The 22,970-nt window shown below is 43.5% G+C and overlaps 1 protein-coding gene across 1 annotated transcript; it reads left to right on the top strand.

The window, feature by feature from the left end:
* The first annotated feature begins 1,730 nt into the window (after positions 1 to 1,730).
* LOC137670454 (myosin heavy chain, skeletal muscle, adult-like) lies at positions 1,731 to 21,507 on the top strand. The gene is made up of 38 exons (XM_068413325.1): positions 1,731 to 1,934; positions 2,023 to 2,166; positions 2,260 to 2,416; positions 4,300 to 4,327; positions 4,426 to 4,540; positions 4,633 to 4,725; positions 5,874 to 5,937; positions 6,030 to 6,128; positions 6,222 to 6,325; positions 6,406 to 6,544; positions 6,800 to 6,918; positions 7,012 to 7,161; positions 8,066 to 8,236; positions 9,215 to 9,521; positions 9,630 to 9,706; positions 10,148 to 10,235; positions 10,328 to 10,445; positions 10,999 to 11,122; positions 11,208 to 11,344; positions 11,446 to 11,701; positions 12,656 to 12,898; positions 13,120 to 13,296; positions 13,381 to 13,526; positions 13,614 to 13,704; positions 13,793 to 14,182; positions 14,302 to 14,428; positions 14,667 to 14,785; positions 15,098 to 15,294; positions 15,632 to 15,815; positions 15,902 to 16,067; positions 16,241 to 16,365; positions 16,559 to 16,867; positions 19,452 to 19,655; positions 20,009 to 20,134; positions 20,231 to 20,401; positions 20,488 to 20,592; positions 20,736 to 20,831; positions 21,326 to 21,507. The coding sequence occupies exons 1-38, from the start codon at positions 1,731 to 1,733 to the stop codon at positions 21,479 to 21,481; spliced, it is 5,826 nt and encodes a 1,941-aa protein (XP_068269426.1). The 3' UTR covers positions 21,482 to 21,507.
* The last annotated feature ends 1,463 nt before the right edge of the window (positions 21,508 to 22,970 follow it).

Raw genomic sequence — 22,970 nt, 5'->3', positions numbered from 1 at the left:
AGTATAGCAGAAGGACAAGCAGGATGGCAGTTGCTGTAAGGGTGTAGTTGTTTAGAATCTGCATTTGGTGTTTCTGGCCCTAAAACTCCCCTTTGAGTGACACAGATGCACACCTTATTTCAAAGACTGATGTTACAATGCTGGGCTGCTTCAACAGTTTGTGATGAGAAGCAAACAACTCCAGTGAATGATTCAGAGCTCCAGTAAAAGACATCATGCACTAGTTAGTCCTCAAAACACCTTCTGGACTCACCTACATTTATGCTGTGTATAGGCAAGCAAGGCTTTTAATGTGGGCTTTTTGGTTTGGCAACTCCAGGTAGGTGGTGTGAATATCCTCCTTCTCTGGCATGGTGCCTCACTATGATGCTTCAGTTCTGCTTTGGAACCTATTCCTTAATATTCACTTACAGGAGGACGCAAAACATTTACAGCACGCTTTTAAAGCTTTGAGCTTGCAAAGTTGCACGTGCTTTATTAGTGTTGCATTCAATAACAGTAGCCTTGCAGCATTCCTCCACAAATGACTTAATTTAAAATTTTCCTGGTGAAATCTCCAGTCTCCTGGGGCCTATCAATCTAACTGGAAAGAGCAAATTGTTGAGGAGGGATTGGGGGCCCTAGACACAGAATATGAAAAGAATGTAGAAGTTGCCTTGCTCAGCTTGACAAGGTATAAGTGACTTAGCCGTTTCCAAAGTTATGTGGATGTCTAGAAACACGAATCTTTTAGTTGGCACTTTTCAAAATTTGAATCTCATTATAGAACACATCAGTGCCAGAAATATGTCAGTGCTAGGAGCTTGATATTTATCATCACCATTAGCAACCCAAATGATGGATGGAATGCATCTTCATGAACTGGGCAGATGAGATCAAACTGAGGGACTCATGAGTATGCTACAGAGCAATGTAATCTTTAAGAAGGCTCCCAAAAGTCTTCAGCATTGAGCTGACGAGAACCTCATGAATTTTAGCAAAGACAGTGTGAAGTCCTGCATGTAGGAAAGAATAGCCCCATACAACAGGATATGCTGGCTGTTATTTTGCTAGAAAACACCTTTGCAGAAAAGGGTCATGTGTCCTGGTGATTCTTCCCCTGCATTCAGCTTCCACTTCTGGAGGACTGTGTCCAGTTTGGTGCTCCCTGGTGACAAGAAAGACATTGGCATTCTGGAGTGAGTCCAGTGGACAGTTTCCAACAAAGATAGGAGCAAATGATGTCCAAGGAGAGGCTGAAAGGGTGGGATTTGTCCACTCTGGAGACAAAACTTAAATGTGGTTGTCTTACTACTATCTTCAACAAAAAGTAGGTGGTTATACAGCAAAAAAAGCCAGACTCTTCTCGAATGTGCAGAGTGAATGGATGAGGGACAACAGACACATGTTGCAGCAACAGAAATTTTGATCAGGTATTAGAAAAAAAAATTCACCATCAGGGTAGTCAGACATTAAACAGGGATGCAGAGGGACTGAGGAATCTCCATTCTTGGGTATAATCAAAACCTCCTTGAAAAAGGCTCTGGGTAACTTGATCCAACATTTGCCCCGCTTTGCACAGGAAGGTGGACCAAAGAACTGCCTGAGACTCTTCCCAATTCACACATTCTATGATGCTGTTTAAGTTTTTCGATAAACTGTGTGGCAACAAAAAATGTTGACTAATTTGAGCAACATATCTGCTCTTCCACAGTGATCTCTGCTGACAAGCTCCTCTGTAAAGTGCAGCCATGTCGTCAGACTCTGAGATGGCCATCTTTGGGGCGGCAGCTCCTTACCTCCGAAAGTCAGAAAAGGAGAGAATTGAGGCCCAGAACAAGCCTTTTGATGCCAAGACTTCAGTCTTTGTGGTCCATGCAAAGGAATCCTTTGTGAAAGGGACAATCCAGAGCAAAGAATCAGGGAAAGTCACTGTCAAGACTGAAGGTGGAGAGGTGGGTAAAATGCAAGATTTACAATCAGCATTTAATTCCCACTCTGGGCTCTTAGCTGACATGCATGTACCTTTCCTTCCTCGGACAGACTCTGACCGTGAAGGATGATCAAATCTTCTCCATGAACCCTCCCAAGTATGATAAAATCGAGGACATGGCCATGATGACCCACCTCCATGAACCTGCTGTGCTGTACAACCTCAAAGAGCGTTATGCAGCCTGGATGATCTACGTAAGTACCATCAGCAGTCTTCCTTTGGGGAGCTAGGAGGAACTGCTCTGCCAGGCTAAGTGGAAGCCAACGTGCTGTCTCCTTTCCTTGCAGACCTACTCGGGTCTCTTCTGTGTCACTGTCAACCCCTACAAGTGGCTGCCAGTGTACAACCCGGAGGTGGTGTTGGCCTACCGAGGCAAGAAGCGCCAGGAGGCCCCTCCACACATCTTCTCCATCTCTGACAATGCCTATCAGTTCATGCTGACTGGTGAGTGGCTCCATCTGTCTCCGAAGGATTGTACCATGAAATTCTCTGAAGCGATACTCTGTCTCAATAATACGAGGAGACTTTTTCCAAACTTTCATGCTTCTGATGCACACGTACTATTATGTGTTTTACTATCTTCACACCATTGTTTCTACTATTTTAAATAGAAGACACTCCTGCATTCAGTCAGATGTTTTGGCATTTTGCTTTTTCGTTTGTTTTAAGTTCATGCTAAGAGGTGAGTGGCTCTCAGAGTGATTCCATCAAAAAGACATTTTAAAAGTAATCATAGAGTTTCCCTGATAAATATGCTGATAATTTCTTAACACATAGAGTTTCATTTCAGTCATAGCATTAATCACTGGTAATTTCAACAGGATTTTTTCATATCAATATTTCTAAAAGTGAAGTATAGTACCAGAGATGATAGTTAGTGTGTCAGGAAAAATGATAAGCCAGATGGACTAGGTGGAGCAAGGGATACAATTATGTCTGTAATGAAATAGTGAAAGTGAACAGAGTATGAGATCCATGTGTAATGTGAAAATTCTGTCTAATGCTGTGAAGTTAATTCATCAAAGGACTATAGGAAACATCAATATCACAAATATTCAGATTTGTCTTGATAAAACCATGACATGAAAAAATGAAATAGGATTATATATTGCTGCCAGTTTTGCTTCCACCTTTTAACTATTTTGTTTCTCTGTGTTGTTGAGTTCAGTACTATTACCCATGCTCAGGAATCATAGAATCATAGAATGGTTTGGGTCGGAAGGGACCTTAAAGATCATCTAGTTCCAACTCCCATGCCACAGGCAGGGACACCTTTCCACTAGACCAGGTTGCTCAAAGCCTCATTCAATGTGGCCTTAAACACTGCCAGGGAGGGGGCAGCCACAGCTTCTCTGGGCAACCTGTTCCAGTGTCTCACTACCCTCACAATATAGAATTTCTTCCTAATATCTAATCTAAATCTACCCTCTTTCAGTTTAAAACCATTCCCTCTCATCCTGTCACTACATGCCCTTGTCAAAAGTCCCTCTCCAGCTTTCCTGTAGGCCCTTCAGCTACTGGAAGGTGCTAGAAGGTCTCCCGGGAGCCTTCTCTTCTCCAGGCTGAACAGCCCCAACTCTCTCAGCCTGTCTTCATAGCAGAGGCGCTCCAGCCCTCTGATCATCTTCATGGCCTCCTCTGGACTCGTTCCAACAGCTGCATGTCCTTCTTATGTTGGGAGCCCCAGAACTGGACACAGTACTCCAGGTGGGGTCTCATGAGAGCGGAGCAGAGGGGCAGAATTCCCTCCCTTAACCTGTTGGACATGCTTCTTTTGATGCAGCCCAGGACACGGTTGGCCTTCTGGGCTGCAAGCGCACATTGTCAGCTCATGTTGAGCTTCTCATCAACCATCACCCCCATGTCCTTCTCCTCAGGGCTGCTCTCAATACATTCTCCTCCCAGCCTGTATTTGTGCTTGGGATTGCCCCAACTCATATGCAGGACCTTGCACTTGCCCTTGTTGAATTTCTTCCGGTTTGCACAAGCCCTTTGTTGGGGGTTCTTACTATCCCTTTCTCTACTGCTTTAAATACAGTCTGTGTGGCAGAAAATTAAAACATCAAAACCACAAACAATTTACTGTATGCAGGAGAAAAAAAGACCATGAAGAGTGAAGTAGGGAAGAAACACATGTCCCTTCAAGGGTTTTCACTGTTCATGGAAAAGCACTACTTAGCAATGAATTGAATTTTTAAAAACTGTTACTAGTAAGCAAAGGAAAAAGTATGCAGACATTTTTCTCATCATAACTTACATTTATTGCATTAATTTTCAGTCTTTTTGTGTTCATTTACAAAGTCTGTTTCTTTCTGCCTCTTTCATAGATCGCGAGAACCAGTCGATCCTGATCACGTATGTACACTCCCTGCTCAGGTCCCTGCGGGGCTGCCCAGTGCCAGGGGACCTCCTGCCTGACCACACACTCTCTGCTTCTCTCTTTGGGTTGACAGCGGAGAATCCGGTGCAGGGAAGACTGTGAACACAAAGCGTGTCATCCAGTACTTTGCAACAATTGCAGCGAGCGGGGATAAGAAGAAGGAAGAGCAGCAGTCTGGCAAAATGCAGGTAAATTAATAGGTAGTAGCTGGAATCAAAGCTTTCTCTGTTCCTGACATGATTTTTGGAAAAGATAACCAGCAATAATTATTGTCCTGCAGGGAACGCTTGAGGATCAAATCATCAGCGCCAACCCACTGCTGGAGGCATTTGGAAATGCCAAGACCGTGAGGAATGACAATTCCTCACGCTTTGTAAGTTTTTGATCAGAGAATTTGATGTTTACAGGTGAACAAAGATGTCAGAATGGAAGCTGTCACTTCTGAAGTGTCATGGTCAGATGATTGTATTCATTGAACTAATATTTTCTTCATATTTTTGTCAACTAAAAACTGTCTAACTAGACTATCTAATTAACAATATAACTTTAAAAGTGTAGTACAGCAAACAAATATTTACAAAGGGGGATCATTTAAATATCTATAAAAAATCTGTATTATTTAATATTTATAAATATATATACATGCTTCTGGCAGCTGTCATACAGACTGTAGATACAAATTTGTGTAAATTGATATAATGTAGAAGGAAGGGAGAAAGGGAGGGAAAGAGGGAGGGAGGGAGGAGGGAGGAAAAGATAGACAGACAGGATGGAAATTGCCTGCATCAGATCAGAAAAAAAATGAATCTCTGGATTTTTAGACACAGAACTGGGCAGGTGTATTAATCTGACTTTTCAGACATTGATACAAGTTGTCTGGGAAGGGATAGGGACAAAGGCGTCTTCAAGACTTCCTATCAGAAATCAAACTACTCCATGACATGTCCTTTTGATAATTTTAATGCAAAAAGCCATTCACAAATTTTATTGGATAAGCTGTGAATATCCTTGAGAAATCACAATACCCATCCACAGTCTCAACCTTTTCTGTGTTCTCGGTGCATTGCAACTATCTCTACAACTCAGAAAATAACAGCCGCCTTCTGTTTTTCTGCAAGATTCAAAAAACTCATTTAACATTTACACCACCAAAATCCACCTTCACAGTATCCTATCTGATTAAAAAATTAAATGAGTGCATCTTGATTTTCTCTATATCTCTCTGTTTGAATTGAGGCATAAATGACCTACTAAAAGGCTTGTTTAGTGGTTTTCTTGTTCCTATGCATTCAGGGTTATCCACTAAATAGTAAAAACTCAGCTAAGATCTTTACCTTAGTATCGCCAGTACAGAGTTTCCTGAATTTTTGTTTTCTTTTGTTTGCTTTTTTTTAAGAAAACTAAAAAAAAAAAATCAGAACAACTTCTAGGTTTAGAAGTTGTCTTCTGTGGAGAAAGTAAGGTCACATCCTTACAGTGTTAGTGAAATTTCAAAATGCCTTTTTTATTTTCCTTCTAAAGGGCAAATTCATTCGAATCCACTTCGGAGCCACAGGGAAACTAGCTTCTGCTGACATTGAAACATGTAAGAGACTTCCTGACCTGATCACATTCCTTCCTCTCTTTCCACCTCAGTGTACTTTCTCAGGCCTAACTCTGTCCTACCATCCTTGCCAGATCTGCTGGAGAAGTCCAGAGTCACTTTCCAGCTTAAGGCAGAAAGAAGCTACCACATATTTTATCAGATCATGTCCAACAAGAAGCCAGAGCTAATTGGTAGGAAGCATTATAAATTGCTTGATGGAATCTGAATGTGTTTAATATTTATCTTCATTCCTATGCCCAGATATGTCCTACTCCTCTTTACAGACATGCTCCTCATTACCACTAACCCATATGACTATCATTTCGTGAGTCAAGGTGAGATCACTGTTGCCAGCATTAATGACCAGGAGGAGTTGATGGCCACGGATGTAAGTGACATAGAGCATGTTGGTATGGTGAAAGTTCCATTTAATGGCCCAGAGGTTCATTTGACTGATTCTGTTGCCAGAGTGCCATTGACATCCTGGGCTTCACTGCTGATGAGAAGACAGCCATTTACAAGCTGACAGGGGCTGTCATGCACTATGGGAACTTGAAGTTCAAGCAGAAGCAGCGTGAGGAGCAGGCAGAGCCGGATGGCACAGAAGGTACTAAAAAAATCTGGAAATCTAGAACTCCCAGTAACAAACAGCTACATAGGTGGCAGTTGGCGTTCAGGTATCTTGCTCCAATTTACTTTCATAAAGACATAAATCTCAGCTTCCATAATATTCATGCTTTTAAATTTCCCTTCAAGCTATCACAAGATTGCAATGCTGAAATCTACAGCTACATCTTAGAGGATGTCCACTTTCAATGATCACTTCTCCTCTGTCACTGTCTCCCTCTCTCTTTGTTTATAGTTGCAGACAAAGCTGCCTACTTGATGGGTCTGAACTCAGCAGACCTGCTCAAGGCCCTCTGCTATCCCCGAGTCAAGGTTGGGAATGAATATGTGACAAAGGGTCAAACCGTGCAGCAGGTAACAACCAGCTGGTGACTGGGAACCTCTGGCTTGATTTACTCTCTTACTCTGGGTGCTGTTTTCGTTCTGCTGCATTCTTCTTTGTTTTAGGTGAACAATTCAGTGGGTGCTCTGGCAAAGGCTGTCTATGAGAAGATGTTCCTGTGGATGGTTGTTCGCATCAACCAACAGCTGGATACAAAGCAGCCCAGACAGTACTTCATTGGTGTCCTGGACATTGCTGGCTTCGAGATCTTTGATGTAAGTACCACAGAAATCATAGTAATATCTTGAAAAGACAATTAGGACTCCAGAAAAACTGTAGAATTATGGGGATTTTTTTTTAAAACATTCCATTCACTTGCAATTTCAGATAAACTTTTACATTTTTAAAAAAAAAATAATTTTTATTTTCTGGAAATGCTTTCCTTCCTCATATATGTCACTGCTTTTTCTCCAACACAACCCATGAGCTTCAATGGATCTGTATGTAATAGCTTTATGCAATACACAAGGAAGAAGTGGCTGCCTTTTACATAATTAGCACAGATTTTTTAGTTTTTAATAATTTGAGTTTAGTATTAAAAAAATCCACTGACAAATAGGACACAAATACCAAAGATACAGTATTGCAGAGTGCAGGAAGAGAAAAGTAGATTTAATTCCCACAAAAAATTGTGCCAAGGCTTTGGAAAGAGACCAATATATATCTTTTGCTTCTGAAGAGCCAAAGGGTGATTTCAACAGGAAGAATGCTTTGGCTGCCTTTAGTGCAGACAGAGTTCTATAGACATTTGGGGAAGATACCCAAGTCCAAGCCAGGACTGGCAAACACTGACAATGCCTATTTATTTTGTAAGGATGATGGGAAAATTTACATAATACGAGAGAAAAGAGTGATGTAAACTGCACCTTGATAGGGATAAGTCTACCAAATAGTTCTGGAATTTGATCTAAAAATAAATAATGTATGTAAACATCATTAAGGTAGCAAAGAGAAAAAAACTCCAACCTCTTGAAAAATAGTTAATGGGATGTTTTAACATTAAAAAAAATCTTTGTTTTCACTGGGCATCCCTGCATGGGATTCTGAGTGCACAGGAAAAAGCCATACAAGCAGTTCTTCAGCTTGAGAATTAGTAAATCTTGTCTTTGCACTGAGCAGTTCAACAGCCTGGAGCAGCTGTGCATCAACTTCACCAATGAGAAACTGCAACAGTTCTTCAACCACCACATGTTCGTGCTGGAGCAGGAGGAGTACAAGAAGGAGGGAATTGAATGGACATTCATTGACTTTGGGATGGACTTGGCTGCTTGCATTGAGCTCATTGAAAAAGTATGTTGATTACATTTAAGATTTTTTTATTTCTTCTTTGTAATAGAATTTTAGGATTTGTCTTCAGCTTTATTTTTTCTTGCCCTAATGCTTCACAAACTTACCTATTATTATCCATTTATGTTCCTGACTATTTGTATTCAAAAGGTACCTTTTCATTTTGAATATTGTATGTATTCAGAAAGTAATTTTTAAGGACCTTTGTGATCAGGCTACAAATGAAGCATCTTTAGGTTATCTGTTAACTACATTATTATGCATTTTTTTAGAAATTAACTGTAATTTTGATTGTTTGGCAAAAGAAAAATTAATGTGATCACACATAATTTGATGGCAAGGATTCTCTGTAGATGTGTTTTCTAGTCTACAAAGATGAAAGATTTCTTTTCAGAAACCCAGACACAATTTTCAGTATTATGATTATGATTTCAATATTAATACTGTGATTTATGAAACACAATTTCTAAGAAAAAACATAGGTGTATATAGAAAAAAGGTACTGGATGAACAGGAATTAATGAAACCATCCCTATGAACTGACACTGTTTTGTGTAAAGTCCTGTTGTATAGGAATGAAAAGAGAGAGATATATATCATAAAAAATAAGATTATGGGAAGTAGCTGAAAGATTTGTTGATCTGTTGAACAAAGATCAATTTTAGTAAGACTCCTTCATCTACACAAATTTACATTGGGAAAGCATTAATGCAAAAAAATAAAAATCTCCTGATTCAACAGAGTTTCCAAATTATTTAGAAGATTTTGTGTAATTATTGTGACACTATCAGTTCAGAAATGAATTAGTTTCAGACAGAAATTCATATTTTTTGTAGAACACATGTGCAAAACTTAACAAAGATTTGATCCATTTTTGATCCAAAAATCTAATCCATTTCTCAGTTTCCTGTGCCTTACTGCAGTCTCATTCTGAAGGCAGATTTGTATTTTATCACTGTTATTTTTTGATGCTTTTCCCAGCCTATGGGCATCTTCTCCATCCTGGAAGAGGAGTGCATGTTTCCCAAGGCAACTGACACCTCTTTCAAGAACAAGCTCTACGACCAGCATCTGGGCAAGTCCAACAACTTCCAGAAGCCTAAACCTGGAAAAGGCAAGGCTGAGGCCCACTTCTCTCTGGTACACTATGCTGGCACGGTGGACTACAACATCTCTGGTTGGCTTGAGAAGAACAAAGACCCCCTGAATGAAACTGTCATTGGGCTGTATCAGAAATCATCTGTGAAGACACTAGCATTGCTTTTTGCCTCTGTGGGCGGAGAGGCAGGTCAGTTCTCTCAAATGTCATCTCTTTGGTGCACAGTGATTCTGCAAAATTGTGGAATCATGAATGGACCCTAAAGCCATAAATGTTTCACTATCTTCACTTTATCAGAGGCTAGCGGTGGTGGTGGCAAGAAAGGTGGCAAAAAGAAGGGTTCTTCTTTCCAGACTGTCTCAGCTCTTTTCCGGGTAAGTAAACACTTTATCTTTTCATCTACACAAATTAGAATTAAACTACACTCTCAACTGGCTCTGCTACAGTAAAAAAAATAAACAAACAACTTTCATTCAGATCCTCATTGAAAAAAAAAACCAAAACCTCATGGAATGAAAAATGACACTGTAAAGTCCTAAACTTACACTTAAAATAAATATGAATTTTCTCATAAAAAGATGAGGTACCAACCCTCTATCTCTCATTGGAATGATGGCAACTTTTTTTCTTATCCTAAAAGGTGATGTTCAATGTTCAGCATCATAGGGGATTGAGCTAATGATTGAGGTATTATCAGTTGATAATTTTCTGCCCAGTGCATCTCCATTGATAGGCCTTTTATGTTAAGTTCAAAGAACCTAAGAGTTATTTTTTCCATATTTCATATAAACACACACTAAATCATGGTCCCACAGGAGAACCTAAACAAGCTGATGACCAACCTACGCAGCACTCACCCCCATTTTGTCCGTTGTATCATCCCAAATGAAACAAAAACACCTGGTAAGATGCTCAAGCAGAAAGAGAACTTCCTCTGATACAACCATTTCCCTCTGCACTGGAAACTGGTATTAATTTTTCCTCTGAATTTCTAGGTGCGATGGAGCACGAACTGGTACTTCACCAGCTGCGGTGTAACGGTGTGCTGGAAGGCATCAGAATTTGCAGGAAAGGTTTCCCCAGCAGAGTCCTCTATGCTGACTTCAAACAGAGGTAAGAGCTATGAAATGAAGAGATAATTCAGGTGTCCTCACTGATTGCTGTTCATCAAACAGCTGAACTTTGCCAGGGTCTCTGAATATGGAAGCACAATAGAGCTACATAAGCCAGTGACTACAATATTAAAAAATGCAGCTTGGGATGTGGCTACAACACGTCCTCAGACAAAAATTGCAAACTCAGATAGAGTGCTTTGGCCATTGTATCAGCTGCACGTTTCAGGGCAAGATGCTTTCTTCCTATACACATAGTGGCAATGTTCCTCTCTAGCAATTTTCTACAGCATAGTTCAAGTGAAAAAGATATTGGGCTGAAATGGCTGGAGATCAGTGTCCTCTTTTCATCTATGACTGATCACCTAAAGACAGTAGAAGTTTCCTTAATTTTGTTATCAGATTAGGACTGATTATAACTGTATCTCTAAACAAGGGATGGAATGCCAACTTCCTCAGCCTCATTCTGCTGCAAAGACTGCTGTTATTTTCAATAAACAGTATAACTTCATGACTTGAGATTGCCTTCATTCATATTTCCTCTCATTCCACAGATACAAGGTGCTTAATGCCAGTGCTATCCCAGAGGGACAGTTCATTGATAGCAAGAAGGCTTCTGAGAAGCTTCTTGGGTCAATTGATGTGGACCACACCCAGTACAAATTTGGCCACACCAAGGTACAAACCCTCCTTGGCTCACTCACTGCAGGTCTGTGCTTTGCTCTACCTGACAGTGATGTGCTGCAACATTCCCTTTCTCAAGGTGTTCTTCAAAGCTGGGCTGCTGGGACTCCTGGAGGAGATGAGGGATGAGAAGCTGGCACAGCTCATCACCCGCACACAGGCCAGGTGCAGGGGCTTCCTGATGAGAGTGGAGTACCAGAGAATGGTGGAGAGGAGGTAGGCATTCCTCATCTTCAGTTAAAGTCACTGGACTTGGGGGAAAGTGTTGGCACTCATCACACTGAACATATTCCATGTACATTTTAATTATGCTTCAGGGAGTCCATCTTCTGCATCCAGTACAATGTTCGGTCCTTCATGAATGTCAAACATTGGCCTTGGATGAAGCTGTTCTTCAAGATTAAGCCCTTGCTGAAGAGTGCAGAATCTGAGAAGGAGATGGCCAACATGAAGGAAGAGTTTGAGAAAACCAAGGAAGAGCTTGCAAAGTCTGAGGCAAAGAGGAAGGAGCTGGAGGAGAAAATGGTGAAACTGGTGCAGGAGAAAAATGATCTGCAGCTCCAAGTGCAGGCTGTGAGCAACATTATTTTATTTTATTTATAGGGGAAATGAGTAAAGAAAATCTAACTCTTTGTTCATGCTACAGACCTCTCAAATTGCACGCTAAACTGCCTTACAAAATATTTTGAGCTGAATACCATGTAAGTCAAGGTAAAATTCAGGTCACACTCTTTCCCCACCCAGTCTCACTAATACAAAGTTGAGTTTAAGCTAAAGAATGACTTTTTAGTCTTAATGCCTACATGTACATGCCTGTATGTGAGTTCATGACGTAAAGCCTCATTATAGTCCCTGTAGTGTATTTAGTGGAGGGGGGGCAATGATTCAATTGAGCAGCTACTCTGTCTTAATTCATCTGTTGAAATGAAGAGCCTAGTGCCATTTCTTACAGCATATCTCACCTGAGCTCCTGTAGCAACTGCTTCCAGAAGATGCAGATGCCCATTACATCCTATGACACAAATGCCAGCCATGTGTCTTTGTCTTCAATGCCATTAGGCAACATTGAGGCAACACCCTTGAATCAAAGTGTCCATTTCAGGGAAAGATTAATCTTGTTCTAGTGTCCACTGACCATATTGGCTGGGTGTAAATCTACTAATGGGAGTTTAAATTATTTTCTCAGTGGTGGAATTATTTACATTTCTCAATGCTTCAACAAAAATTTGAATATGGTCCATTACAAAACACATAACTTTCTAAAGAAGAAAAGGGAAACATCAGCTGCACCCAAGTAACCCACTGGCATACCTGAAATAAACACGATGAAACATAACGGAGATAGACACAGTATCTGATGATGAAAAAGGTCAGAAAAAAAGTAAATTTGATTAAAAACTTATTCTAAATTTGTAATTTGTAATGTAATTGTGCAGTGGCTTTTTCCCAAAAAGCAATCCCAAAGGTCTTACTGATGCACATCTGCTCCTTCATCATCAAATAACCTTTCCTGCATTTTCCCACCAGGAAGCTGATGCTTTGGCTGATGCTGAGGAAAGGTGTGACCAGCTCATCAAAACTAAAATCCAGCTGGAAGCCAAAGTAAAGGAGGTGACTGAAAGGGCTGAAGATGAAGAAGAAATTAATGCTGAGCTGACAGCCAAGAAGAGAAAACTGGAGGATGAATGTTCAGAGCTGAAGAAAGATATTGATGACCTGGAGTTAACGTTGGCCAAAGTGGAGAAGGAAAAACACGCCACTGAAAACAAGGTACACACACGGGGAGTCACATAAAGGACCAAGACATCACTGATGCTCAGAGTAGGAGCCTGCTACCATAAGACATGTTGGCGTTGGATAATTTTGAGCTGGGCCTTGTCTGAGCATCCAAAGAATCAATGAAACACCTGCCAAAGTACTGCAAAGCAAAAATGTCACTGCACCAGAAGACATGTTTTCTACCAAATTTTGACACTTGCTCATGTTTGTAGGTGAAAAACCTCACAGAGGAGATGGCAGCCCTGGACGAGACCATTGCCAAGCTGACAAAAGAGAAGAAAGCCCTCCAAGAGGCTCATCAGCAGACACTGGATGACCTGCAGGCAGAAGAGGACAAAGTCAATACGCTGACCAAAGCTAAAACCAAGCTGGAGCAGCAAGTGGATGATGTAAGTACACAGACATACAGTAAGAACAGGACAGATATGGAGTTAGACCTGGCTGGCGGAGCACTGAAGGTCTTGTTCTTTTAGCTGGAAGGATCCCTGGAGCAAGAGAAGAAACTGCGCATGGACCTTGAGAGAGCTAAGAGGAAACTCGAAGGAGACCTGAAACTGGCCCATGACAGCATAATGGATTTGGAAAATGATAAGCAGCAGCTGGATGAGAAACTGAAGAAGTAAGTGTGTCTGTGGGGCACCCGAGTGCTGGGCTGGTGCACTTCTCTGTTTTCTTTGAGCTCTAACACGGTTTGCTTTGTGCAAAGGAAAGACTTTGAAATCAGCCAGATCCAGAGCAAAATCGAGGATGAGCAAGCCCTGGGCATCCAGTTACAGAAGAAGATCAAGGAGCTGCAGGCAAGTCTTTGTTCCTACCCCTCTCTCACCCAGACGCAGGTCAGGTAGGAGGAGGGCATGGATGTGAAGGGTCCCTAATGTTCTCCAGGCTCGTATTGAGGAACTGGAGGAGGAAATTGAGGCAGAGCGAACCTCTCGGGCAAAAGCAGAGAAGCATCGGGCTGACCTCTCAAGGGAGCTAGAGGAGATCAGCGAGCGCCTGGAAGAAGCAGGAGGGGCTACCGCAGCTCAGATTGAGATGAACAAGAAGCGTGAGGCAGAATTTCAGAAGATGCGTCGCGACCTCGAAGAGGCCACGCTGCAGCACGAAGCCACAGCTGCCACCCTGCGGAAGAAGCACGCGGACAGCACAGCTGAGCTTGGGGAGCAGATCGACAACCTGCAACGAGTGAAGCAGAAGCTGGAGAAGGAGAAGAGTGAGCTGAAGATGGAGATTGATGACTTGGCCAGTAACATGGAGTCTGTCTCCAAAGCCAAGGTACTGAAATACCTTACAGGTATTTCTACCCCAATGGAATTCTATACAATGCAACTTCTTCCACTTGCTATTAAGAGTGTGAATGGTTAACCCCTCCCCTTCTGTATGTTGACACACAGGCAAACTTGGAGAAGATGTGTCGCACTCTGGAAGACCAGCTAAGTGAGATTAAGACTAAAGAAGAAGAGCATCAGCGCATGATCAATGACCTCAATGCTCAAAGAGCTCGTCTGCAGACAGAATCGGGTAAGACATACACATCTCTGATGTGCAAACAAATAATGTCAGAGAGTTAATGCAGAAATGATCCTTCTGGGCACATGGTCTGTCCAAAATGCTTTGTCTCCCCTGTAACGAGAAATGCATGAAATGGGATCATAAGCTTCTGCAAGGTCTTCTAATTGTCTGGTTTTACAGTCGTAAATACCCACAATAATACCCATCAATGGCAATAAAATGCTTGTGTATCTGCAAACTTTTCCAGGTGAATATTCACGCCAGGTGGAGGAAAAGGAGGCTTTGGTTTCTCAGCTGTCACGAGGCAAGCAAGCATTCACCCAACAGATTGAGGAACTCAAGAGGCACTTAGAGGAAGAGATAAAGGTGAGAAAGCTTTCCAAATTCTGTCTTATCCATTGCATTCCTCCTCTCTAAGAGGTGGTTCAGACATTTACGCAACTACAGAACTATCATGATGAGACAGGAAAAAAAGTTAGGTAATTCCCTGCAAGTCTTCCCATATTAGCTGTTCCCAGGAGTTTATGCATTAGTTCTTTTGGCAATCCCAGCTTCCTTCCTCATTCAATGTATTGTTGTCATGTTGCATAGAAGAATAATTCAGTGTCCAATAACATTTCAGTCAGGAGATTTCCCAGGATATTTCCATTCATTGTCCCAATAATCTTGTTGCTACAGGCTAAGGGTGCCCTGGCCCACGCCTTGCAATCAGCACGCCATGATTGTGACTTGCTCCGGGAACAGTATGAGGAGGAGCAGGAAGCCAAGGGGGAGCTGCAACGTGCCCTGTCCAAGGCCAACAGCGAAGTGGCCCAGTGGAGAACCAAATACGAGACGGATGCTATTCAGCGCACGGAGGAGCTGGAGGAGGCCAAGTATGTGAGGAACGGGGGGAAGGCTGGCAAAGACTAAGAATTGAAATTTGAGGAGACCACTGTGATATCACCAGGAAGAAGTTAATATTCTGCTTTGGGGAGGGGTGGCAGGACAATAGCAAATACATCCTGCAATGCACGTGGGTTGGAAAAAAAGAACCAGGCAAGCTTGCGTAGGAGTCAGAGAATAACAGACAGAAATTATGTCTCATGTAGACAAATGGGAAAGTAATGTGGACCACAGACTGAAGTGAAGTAGCTAAGCATGCTGTTGAGAAATCACTACATTACGAATTTCTCCTTGATTGCTAACTGAGTTGTCCTTATCTCCTCCCAGGAAGAAGCTGGCACAGCGCCTGCAGGATGCAGAGGAACATGTTGAAGCCGTCAATGCCAAATGTGCTTCCCTGGAAAAGACAAAGCAGAGGCTGCAGAATGAAGTGGAGGACTTGATGATTGACGTGGAGCGATCGAATGCTGCCTGCGCAGCTCTGGATAAGAAGCAGAAGAACTTTGACAAGGTCTTTTGGGCTCCAGCCCTGGGGTTCCTGGGCAGAGCATCCCCTCCTGATTGCCACATCCGTACTGACACCCCGTTTCTCTTCAGATCCTGGCAGAATGGAAGCAGAAGTATGAGGAAACGCAGGCTGAGCTGGAAGCCTCCCAGAAGGAGTCTCGCTCTCTCAGCACGGAGTTGTTTAAGATGAAGAATGCCTATGAGGAGTCCTTGGACCACCTGGAAACGCTGAAGCGTGAGAACAAGAACTTGCAGCGTAAGTCCCTGGCCCTCTGCTCCTGGCAGGGCTTTCTCACAAGCTTGTCTATCTGCCACACTAAATGGGTCTGGGACTGCAGTGATAAGAAGGTGGCTGTCACCTTGGTGCACCAGGACCTTTCCCCATTCAGCGCTGTCCCTGACCCTGCTGCTTTTCACCCTTCCTTGCAGAAGAGATTTCTGACCTCACAGAGCAGATTGCCGAGGGAGGAAAGGCGATTCATGAGCTGGAGAAAGTCAAGAAGCAGATTGAGCAGGAGAAATCTGAAATCCAGGCTGCCTTGGAGGAAGCTGAGGTACATGTCCATTATCACTGATCTCTGCACTAAAAATATAAACAATGGGGAAACATGGCTAAAAACTGCTTGGTCCCCCTCTGTTCTGTCCGGGGAGTGCAGCCAGCTGAGATTTTCTGAAATATTCTATAATTACCTAGAAAGCAAGCCGCAGCTTTATCGATGTTATAGATGTTTTTTTCCACTTGTCCAGGCCTCCCTAGAACATGAAGAGGGGAAGATCCTGCGCCTGCAGCTTGAGCTCAACCAGGTGAAGTCTGAGATTGACAGGAAGATAGCAGAGAAAGATGAGGAGATCGACCAGATGAAGAGAAACCACCTCAGGATTGTGGAGTCCATGCAGAGCACCCTGGACGCTGAGATCAGGAGCAGGAATGAAGCCCTGCGGCTGAAGAAGAAGATGGAAGGAGACCTGAATGAAATGGAGATCCAGCTAAGCCATGCCAACCGTGTGTCTGCAGAGGCACAAAAGAACCTGAGAAACACACAGGCAGTGCTCAAGGTATGTTAAGCTAAGGATGTGCACGGAGGGGTCTAGCTTGTCTAATATCATAGAATCGTTGAGTCATAGAATGATTTGCGTTGAAAGGGACCTTCAAAGACACACAGAATCACAGAATCACAGAATGGTTAAGGGTTGGAAGGGACAGCTGGAGATCATCTAGTCCAACCCCTAGCCCAGCCCCTCTGCCGTGGCCAAGGACATCTTTTGCTAAATCAGACTGCCCAAAACCCTGTCCAACCTGACCCTGAACACTTCCAGTGATGGGGCGTCCACAATGTCCTATCACTGGATATCAAGCAGAAGAGACCAGCACCTCTCTCTTCACTTCCCCTGCTCAGGAAGCTGTAGAGAGCATTGAGGTCGCCCCTCTGCATCCTTCTGTCCAAACTAGACAAACCCCATGTCCTCAGCCACTCCTCAGAGGACATGCCTTCCAGCCCTTTCACCAGCTTTGTTGCCCTTCTCTAGATGTACCTTAACATCCTTTTTTCAATTGTGGCCCCCAGAACTTCACCCAATACTCAAGTGAGGCCACACCAAAGATTAATACAATGGGAATTCAGCTCCAACTGTGCCTTAGCTTTCCTGATCCTATCTCTACACATCCAAGCAGCATCCTTATATTCTGCCCAGGATACATGTCTTTGGTTCCACTGCCTATGCATTTCCTTCTCACACTTTGGTTTGACCAGGAGGTCCTTCCTCAGCCATGCTGTTCTCCTGCCTTCCTTGCTCACTTGCTTACACATGGGAATTGAGATATACTCTCCTAAAATTCAGGGTTTTCACCTTACTCTTCATCTGGTCCGTATCCCTCACGATTGTGAGTACCACCAGGGCAAGATCACTGCAGCCCAGGCTACCACTAATCTTGACATCTCCAATTAGTTCATCTGTGTTGGTAAGCAGAAGGACCATTGACGCTCATCCTCTAGTAGGGCTGTCTATCCCCTGGATAAAGATATGATCCTTGATGCACACCAGGACTCTCCTGGAATGCTTAGAGCTTGCTGTGCTGCTTTTCCAGCAGATGTCAGGGTGATGGAGGTCCCCCAGCAGGATCAGAGCCTGCGAGAGTGATGCTTCCCATAGTCAAAGTAATAACACTTTGTCAACAGGCTCCCCTTGGTCAGGTGGCCTGTAGTAAACACCAGCCACAAGGTTTCCTTTGTTGGCTTGGCCTCTAATTTTTATTCATAATCTCTCAACCTGTCTCATCACTGTTTTTCAAAGGCCGCTCTGTGCAATCAATCCATTTTTTACATAGAGGGCAACTTGTCCCTTCTGAACAGTTTATAGCCACCTATTGCAGCACTCCAGTCATGTGATTCATCCCACCATGTTTCAGTGACAGCAACTAGGTCACAGCTTTCTAGCTGCACAGTGGCGTGCAACTCCTCCTGTTGGTTACCCATGCTATGTGCATTGGTATAGAGACACCTCAGTTGGGCTATCGACCACATAATCTTTTTAGAGGAACAAACCCTAATTCCTTTGGAGCATTTCACAGATGTTTCCCTGTTGCTTCCTAATACATCAGCAGCCCCTGGCTCTGCTCTGGTATTCAAAACTCCATTCCCTCCCCCCGCTAAGTCTAGCTTAAAGCTCTGTCCAGCCTGTTGGCGAAGGCTCTCTTGCCCCACTTGGTCAGGTGAGTGCCATCCGTTCCCAACAGACCGAGCTTCTCAAAGATAGATCCATGATCACAGAAGCCAAAGCCTTGACTACGGCACCAGTTAGACAGCCAGGCATTCACCTGTTCAATTGTTCTCCTCCTTCCTGAATGTCTTCCTCTGACTGGGAGGATAGAGGAGAACGCCACCTGTGCTCCAGATCCTTTTAATGTTGCTCCGAGGGACGTATATTCTCTTTTGATGGTTATAAGTTGCCTTGTTGCAATATCCTTAAAGCCTACATGGAATGCTAGGAGCAGATGAAAATCTGAAGGGTTCACGAGGCTTGGCAGCCTCTCAGTGGCATCACGAATGAGAGCAAACCTCTCTAGACAAATTGTCTGGATGGTAAAGGGATGTTTTGGTGCCTCTCAGCAAGGAATCTCTAATTACTAATACCTTATGTGCCTTTTTGGTGCACTGGTTCTAATGCGAGTGTGTGGTCGGATCTACTTTACGTGGTTGACTTTTCCTGGATCTGTCAGCTACTCACGTGTTCTTCATTTTTCAACCCCAGTGCATCATGTTTGTTATGTAGGGGCACCTCAGAAGATGGGGGAAGGTTCTTTCTTCTGCCCCAAGTGGGGACAAAGGTCCACTTTCCTTCATCTTGTAAGTTACTTGTGTCCATCAGCTGGTTTGAATTCAGGCTTACTGTCCCCTTGCACAGCCTTAAATTTAGACAGGGCTGTCACTCAGCCTGGGACAGTGCACAATACCATGTACTGATCTCATGCTCACATTCTTAGATACTGTGCATATACTGACATAATAATTCCGCATATAAATATGCATTATGTCTATAAATATATATGTATGATACTGACATAATAATTATTAGACTGGTGGTAATTGCCATTGTGCAACAGTGCTGTGCCACTTTATAATTTCTCTTTCCTCTCTTAAAGGATACCCAGATACACTTGGATGATGCTCTCAGGACACAGGAGGACCTGAAGGAGCAGGTGGCCATGGTGGAGCGCAGAGCAAACCTGTTGCAGGCTGAAATTGAGGAGCTACGGGCAGCCCTGGAGCAGACAGAGAGGTCAAGGAAAGTGGCTGAGCAGGAACTGATGGATGCAAGTGAGAGAGTTCAGCTCCTCCACACTCAGGTTAGATTCATGAGATTCAAAATGTCAAGAGCCATTTTTCTTCCATTTCCAGTTTTTTCATCTGTGTAAATTCTTAAATCATCTCTTTAATGAAAAAAGGTTAACCTGAACCAGAATTATTACCCTAGCACAAAGAACGGGATTATAGCGAAATGAGTAGGATTGCATTAACGGGAGTCAGAAGTGCTTCTTAAAATTGTAAGAACTCTCTGCTCTCTAGATGTGTATGCCCTGACAAGATGCATCATTTGAAGGAGGATGCTAATATTAGATATATAGATGATAACTTTACATTTACACAGTAAACTTCTAAAATAAGAGTTCTGTTTTGGAACTAACTTGTTGTTCGACAGAACACCAGCTTGATCAACACCAAGAAGAAGCTGGAAACAGACATTGCCCAAATTCAGGGTGAAATGGAGGATACGATCCAGGAAGCCCGCAATGCTGAAGAGAAGGCCAAGAAGGCCATCACAGATGTGAGCTGGGGACTCCTTTCAGTGCTGATGATGGGTGTATTCTCCCCCAAACTGTCTCCAGCCCTAAAATGGCTTTGACTTTTTCCTCTCTTTCAGGCAGCCATGATGGCAGAAGAGCTGAAGAAGGAGCAGGACACCAGCGCCCACCTGGAGAGGATGAAGAAGAACCTGGACCAGACAGTGAAGGACCTGCAGCACCGTCTGGATGAAGCCGAGCAGTTGGCACTGAAGGGAGGCAAGAAGCAAATCCAGAAGCTGGAGGCCAGAGTGCGTAGGGCTGGTATTTGTGCACCTGCAAACATGTCACGTAAGCAGCCATCAGGGAAGCTCCAAAGATGGGCTTCTCATTGCAGGTGCGGGAGCTGGAAGGGGAGGTTGATGCTGAGCAGAAGCGCAGCGCTGAAGCCGTGAAGGGTGTGCGCAAGTACGAGAGGAGGGTGAAGGAGCTGACCTACCAGGTAAGGCAGGACGCCTCCTTGGGCTGACAGAGTTTTCTCACAGCATGTCAAATTTTCCACACAACATCCCCAAGGGGAATCGTTAACCTCATGTGGAGGGAAACCAAGAATTCATTCTCTTTCCTGCTTACCAACCACTCTAGTCTGAGGAAGATCGGAAGAATATTCTTAGGCTGCAGGATCTGGTGGACAAGCTGCAAATGAAGGTGAAATCCTACAAGAGACAAGCTGAGGAGGCTGTAAGTATTGCTTGGACAATGGGCAAGTCACAGGGTGTCAGAAGTGCTTCTTAAAATTTTAAGAACTCTCTGTTATCTTTCTGTGTGTGATGCACCTTTCTTTGGGTATCACATGGGTGCTGAGGAGATGAATATCAGAAATTTGGAAAACACCAGTCATCAACAATCGAGGATTTTAGGGTCTTTGTCATCCATATAAACCCCCTGATACCTGAGCACCAAACAAGTGGGAGAATAAGTACACAAATGAGAGGAATAAGTGATGAAGTAGCTCCTCAAGCATGACACAGTACTGGTGAAGCTTGTCACATTGGGGTCCTGAATAAGGGAGGATGAGGAGATCTGTGTGAGGCTTATGTGTAAGCAGTGGTGGGTGGAGGATGGAAGTTTGTGCCTTCCCCCAGGGAAGAGCCACAGCCCCGCAAGACTGAGGCGCGGGAGGAGTGAAACCCCTGCTCTGGGCTCCTCACCACTGACTCCCTCTCCCCGCACAGGAGGAGCTGTCCAATGTCAACCTGTCCAAGTTCCGCAAGATCCAGCACGAGCTGGAGGAAGCCGAGGAACGGGCTGACATTGCGGAGTCACAGGTCAACAAGCTCCGAGTGAAGAGCCGGGAGTTCCACAGCAAGAAGATAGGAGAGGAAGAGTGAAGATGAGGCAGCAAAATGACCTGAGGGATGCACAAAATGTGAACCCTCTGTCACTTTCTTCTGTAATTAGTTTTTGTAACCATGTCAATGTCTAGAGAATAAAGACTGTAGATTCCTTTGCACACACAGCAGAAGCAGATCTTTTGGTTGTTACTATTCAATTTTACAGTTACTTAAGTTTTGGTTGTTTTGAAACAATTAATTTTCAGGATCTTACTCCAGAAATTAATTTATTTTCTGGAGTAAGATCCCAAAACTGTACTACCCCAGCTACTGTAACAGTTACAGCCATTAGAGCTGTTAGAATTATTTTCTATAAGAAGAAAAATGGTAAACCTATGTTTTACAAGGTTTACAAGGATACATATCAAGAGGAACTGGTTTTAATTATCGAAAACTGGAAATGAGAACAACAGCATGAAATAAATCTCTGAGTCTGACACTCTGAGAATACAGGGAAACACTAACAGCTCTGCAATGCCAACCAGTGCTTTCTGTTTGCCTTTTGCAGCAATTGATGAGTTATGTTGTCTAAGTGAACTGAACACTGGGTGGAAAGAAGTAGCCAACAGTCACTGACTACTTTTTTCATCCCACATGGGGTAACAATGCAAACAGTTAAAATCAAATATAATGTATGGGCAGGACAAAAATGAGGAAAAGCTGACCATAAGGAAGAGCTTCAAGGCAGAAAGGATGGCTCCCAGTCCCAGCTTTTCTCGTCAGTGCCACGAGGGGGCTGTGCAGTCTGAGCAGATGGCACGTCTGGATACCACTGGTGCCTCCTCCCTGAAGCAAAGAGCATTGTACACACTGGGAGATCACAATGACACATTACTGATTCATTTATCTGGAATAGGTGTTTAACAAAGGAAACTGCTTAATTATCTGCACAGGAAGCAGCAGTGCAGCTGCAGTGGCAGAACAGCCACTCTGGCAGCACTGGATGCTGTTGCATCGTGTAGCTGCTAAGGGCAGATTCTACAAGCAGATGTCAGGAATGGTAAAGGAAACTTGGCTTTCACTACAGTGACACTTATGGCTCCCTCGAGGTTCCTGGCTAGATCTACACCAGTACGTTTTCAGGGACTACTTCAAGAAGCTGTGAAGTTGCTGGGGAAGGGAGCTGGAGTTGTTGCAGGGTGGGTGGGGAGGAGACAGCAGGAACGAAGTCTTTTGCGCTGACCACAGCAGTCAGTGTGTTTGCAGCAACAGCATTCAGGATTAGGAGGTCCTCCATCTCCCAAGCATGCTGAGGTTTACACCCAAGGAATCCTTCCATGTTATAACTAAATATGGAAGTACTTTGCTAGGCAGCAGCTAAATATGTTTAAGGAAAAGATAACACCCTGTGTTGACTCTTGTGTCAGTGTAAGTGATGCTCTTGAGAGACAGCATCTTTATGTGTGAAGCTGTGAAAGCTGCACCAATGCCAGCGATATCTGGGCACCAAAGAAGGGAAACCAGCCCTCTCCTCTCTCCCTTCCCA

Source organism: Nyctibius grandis, chromosome 15 (genome assembly GCF_013368605.1).
Source record: "Nyctibius grandis isolate bNycGra1 chromosome 15, bNycGra1.pri, whole genome shotgun sequence".
In the NCBI taxonomy this organism is placed as follows: Eukaryota; Metazoa; Chordata; class Aves; order Nyctibiiformes; family Nyctibiidae; genus Nyctibius; species Nyctibius grandis.
The sequence above is the reverse complement of the archived record's forward strand: the minus strand, read 5'-3'. Positions and strand labels throughout refer to the sequence as shown.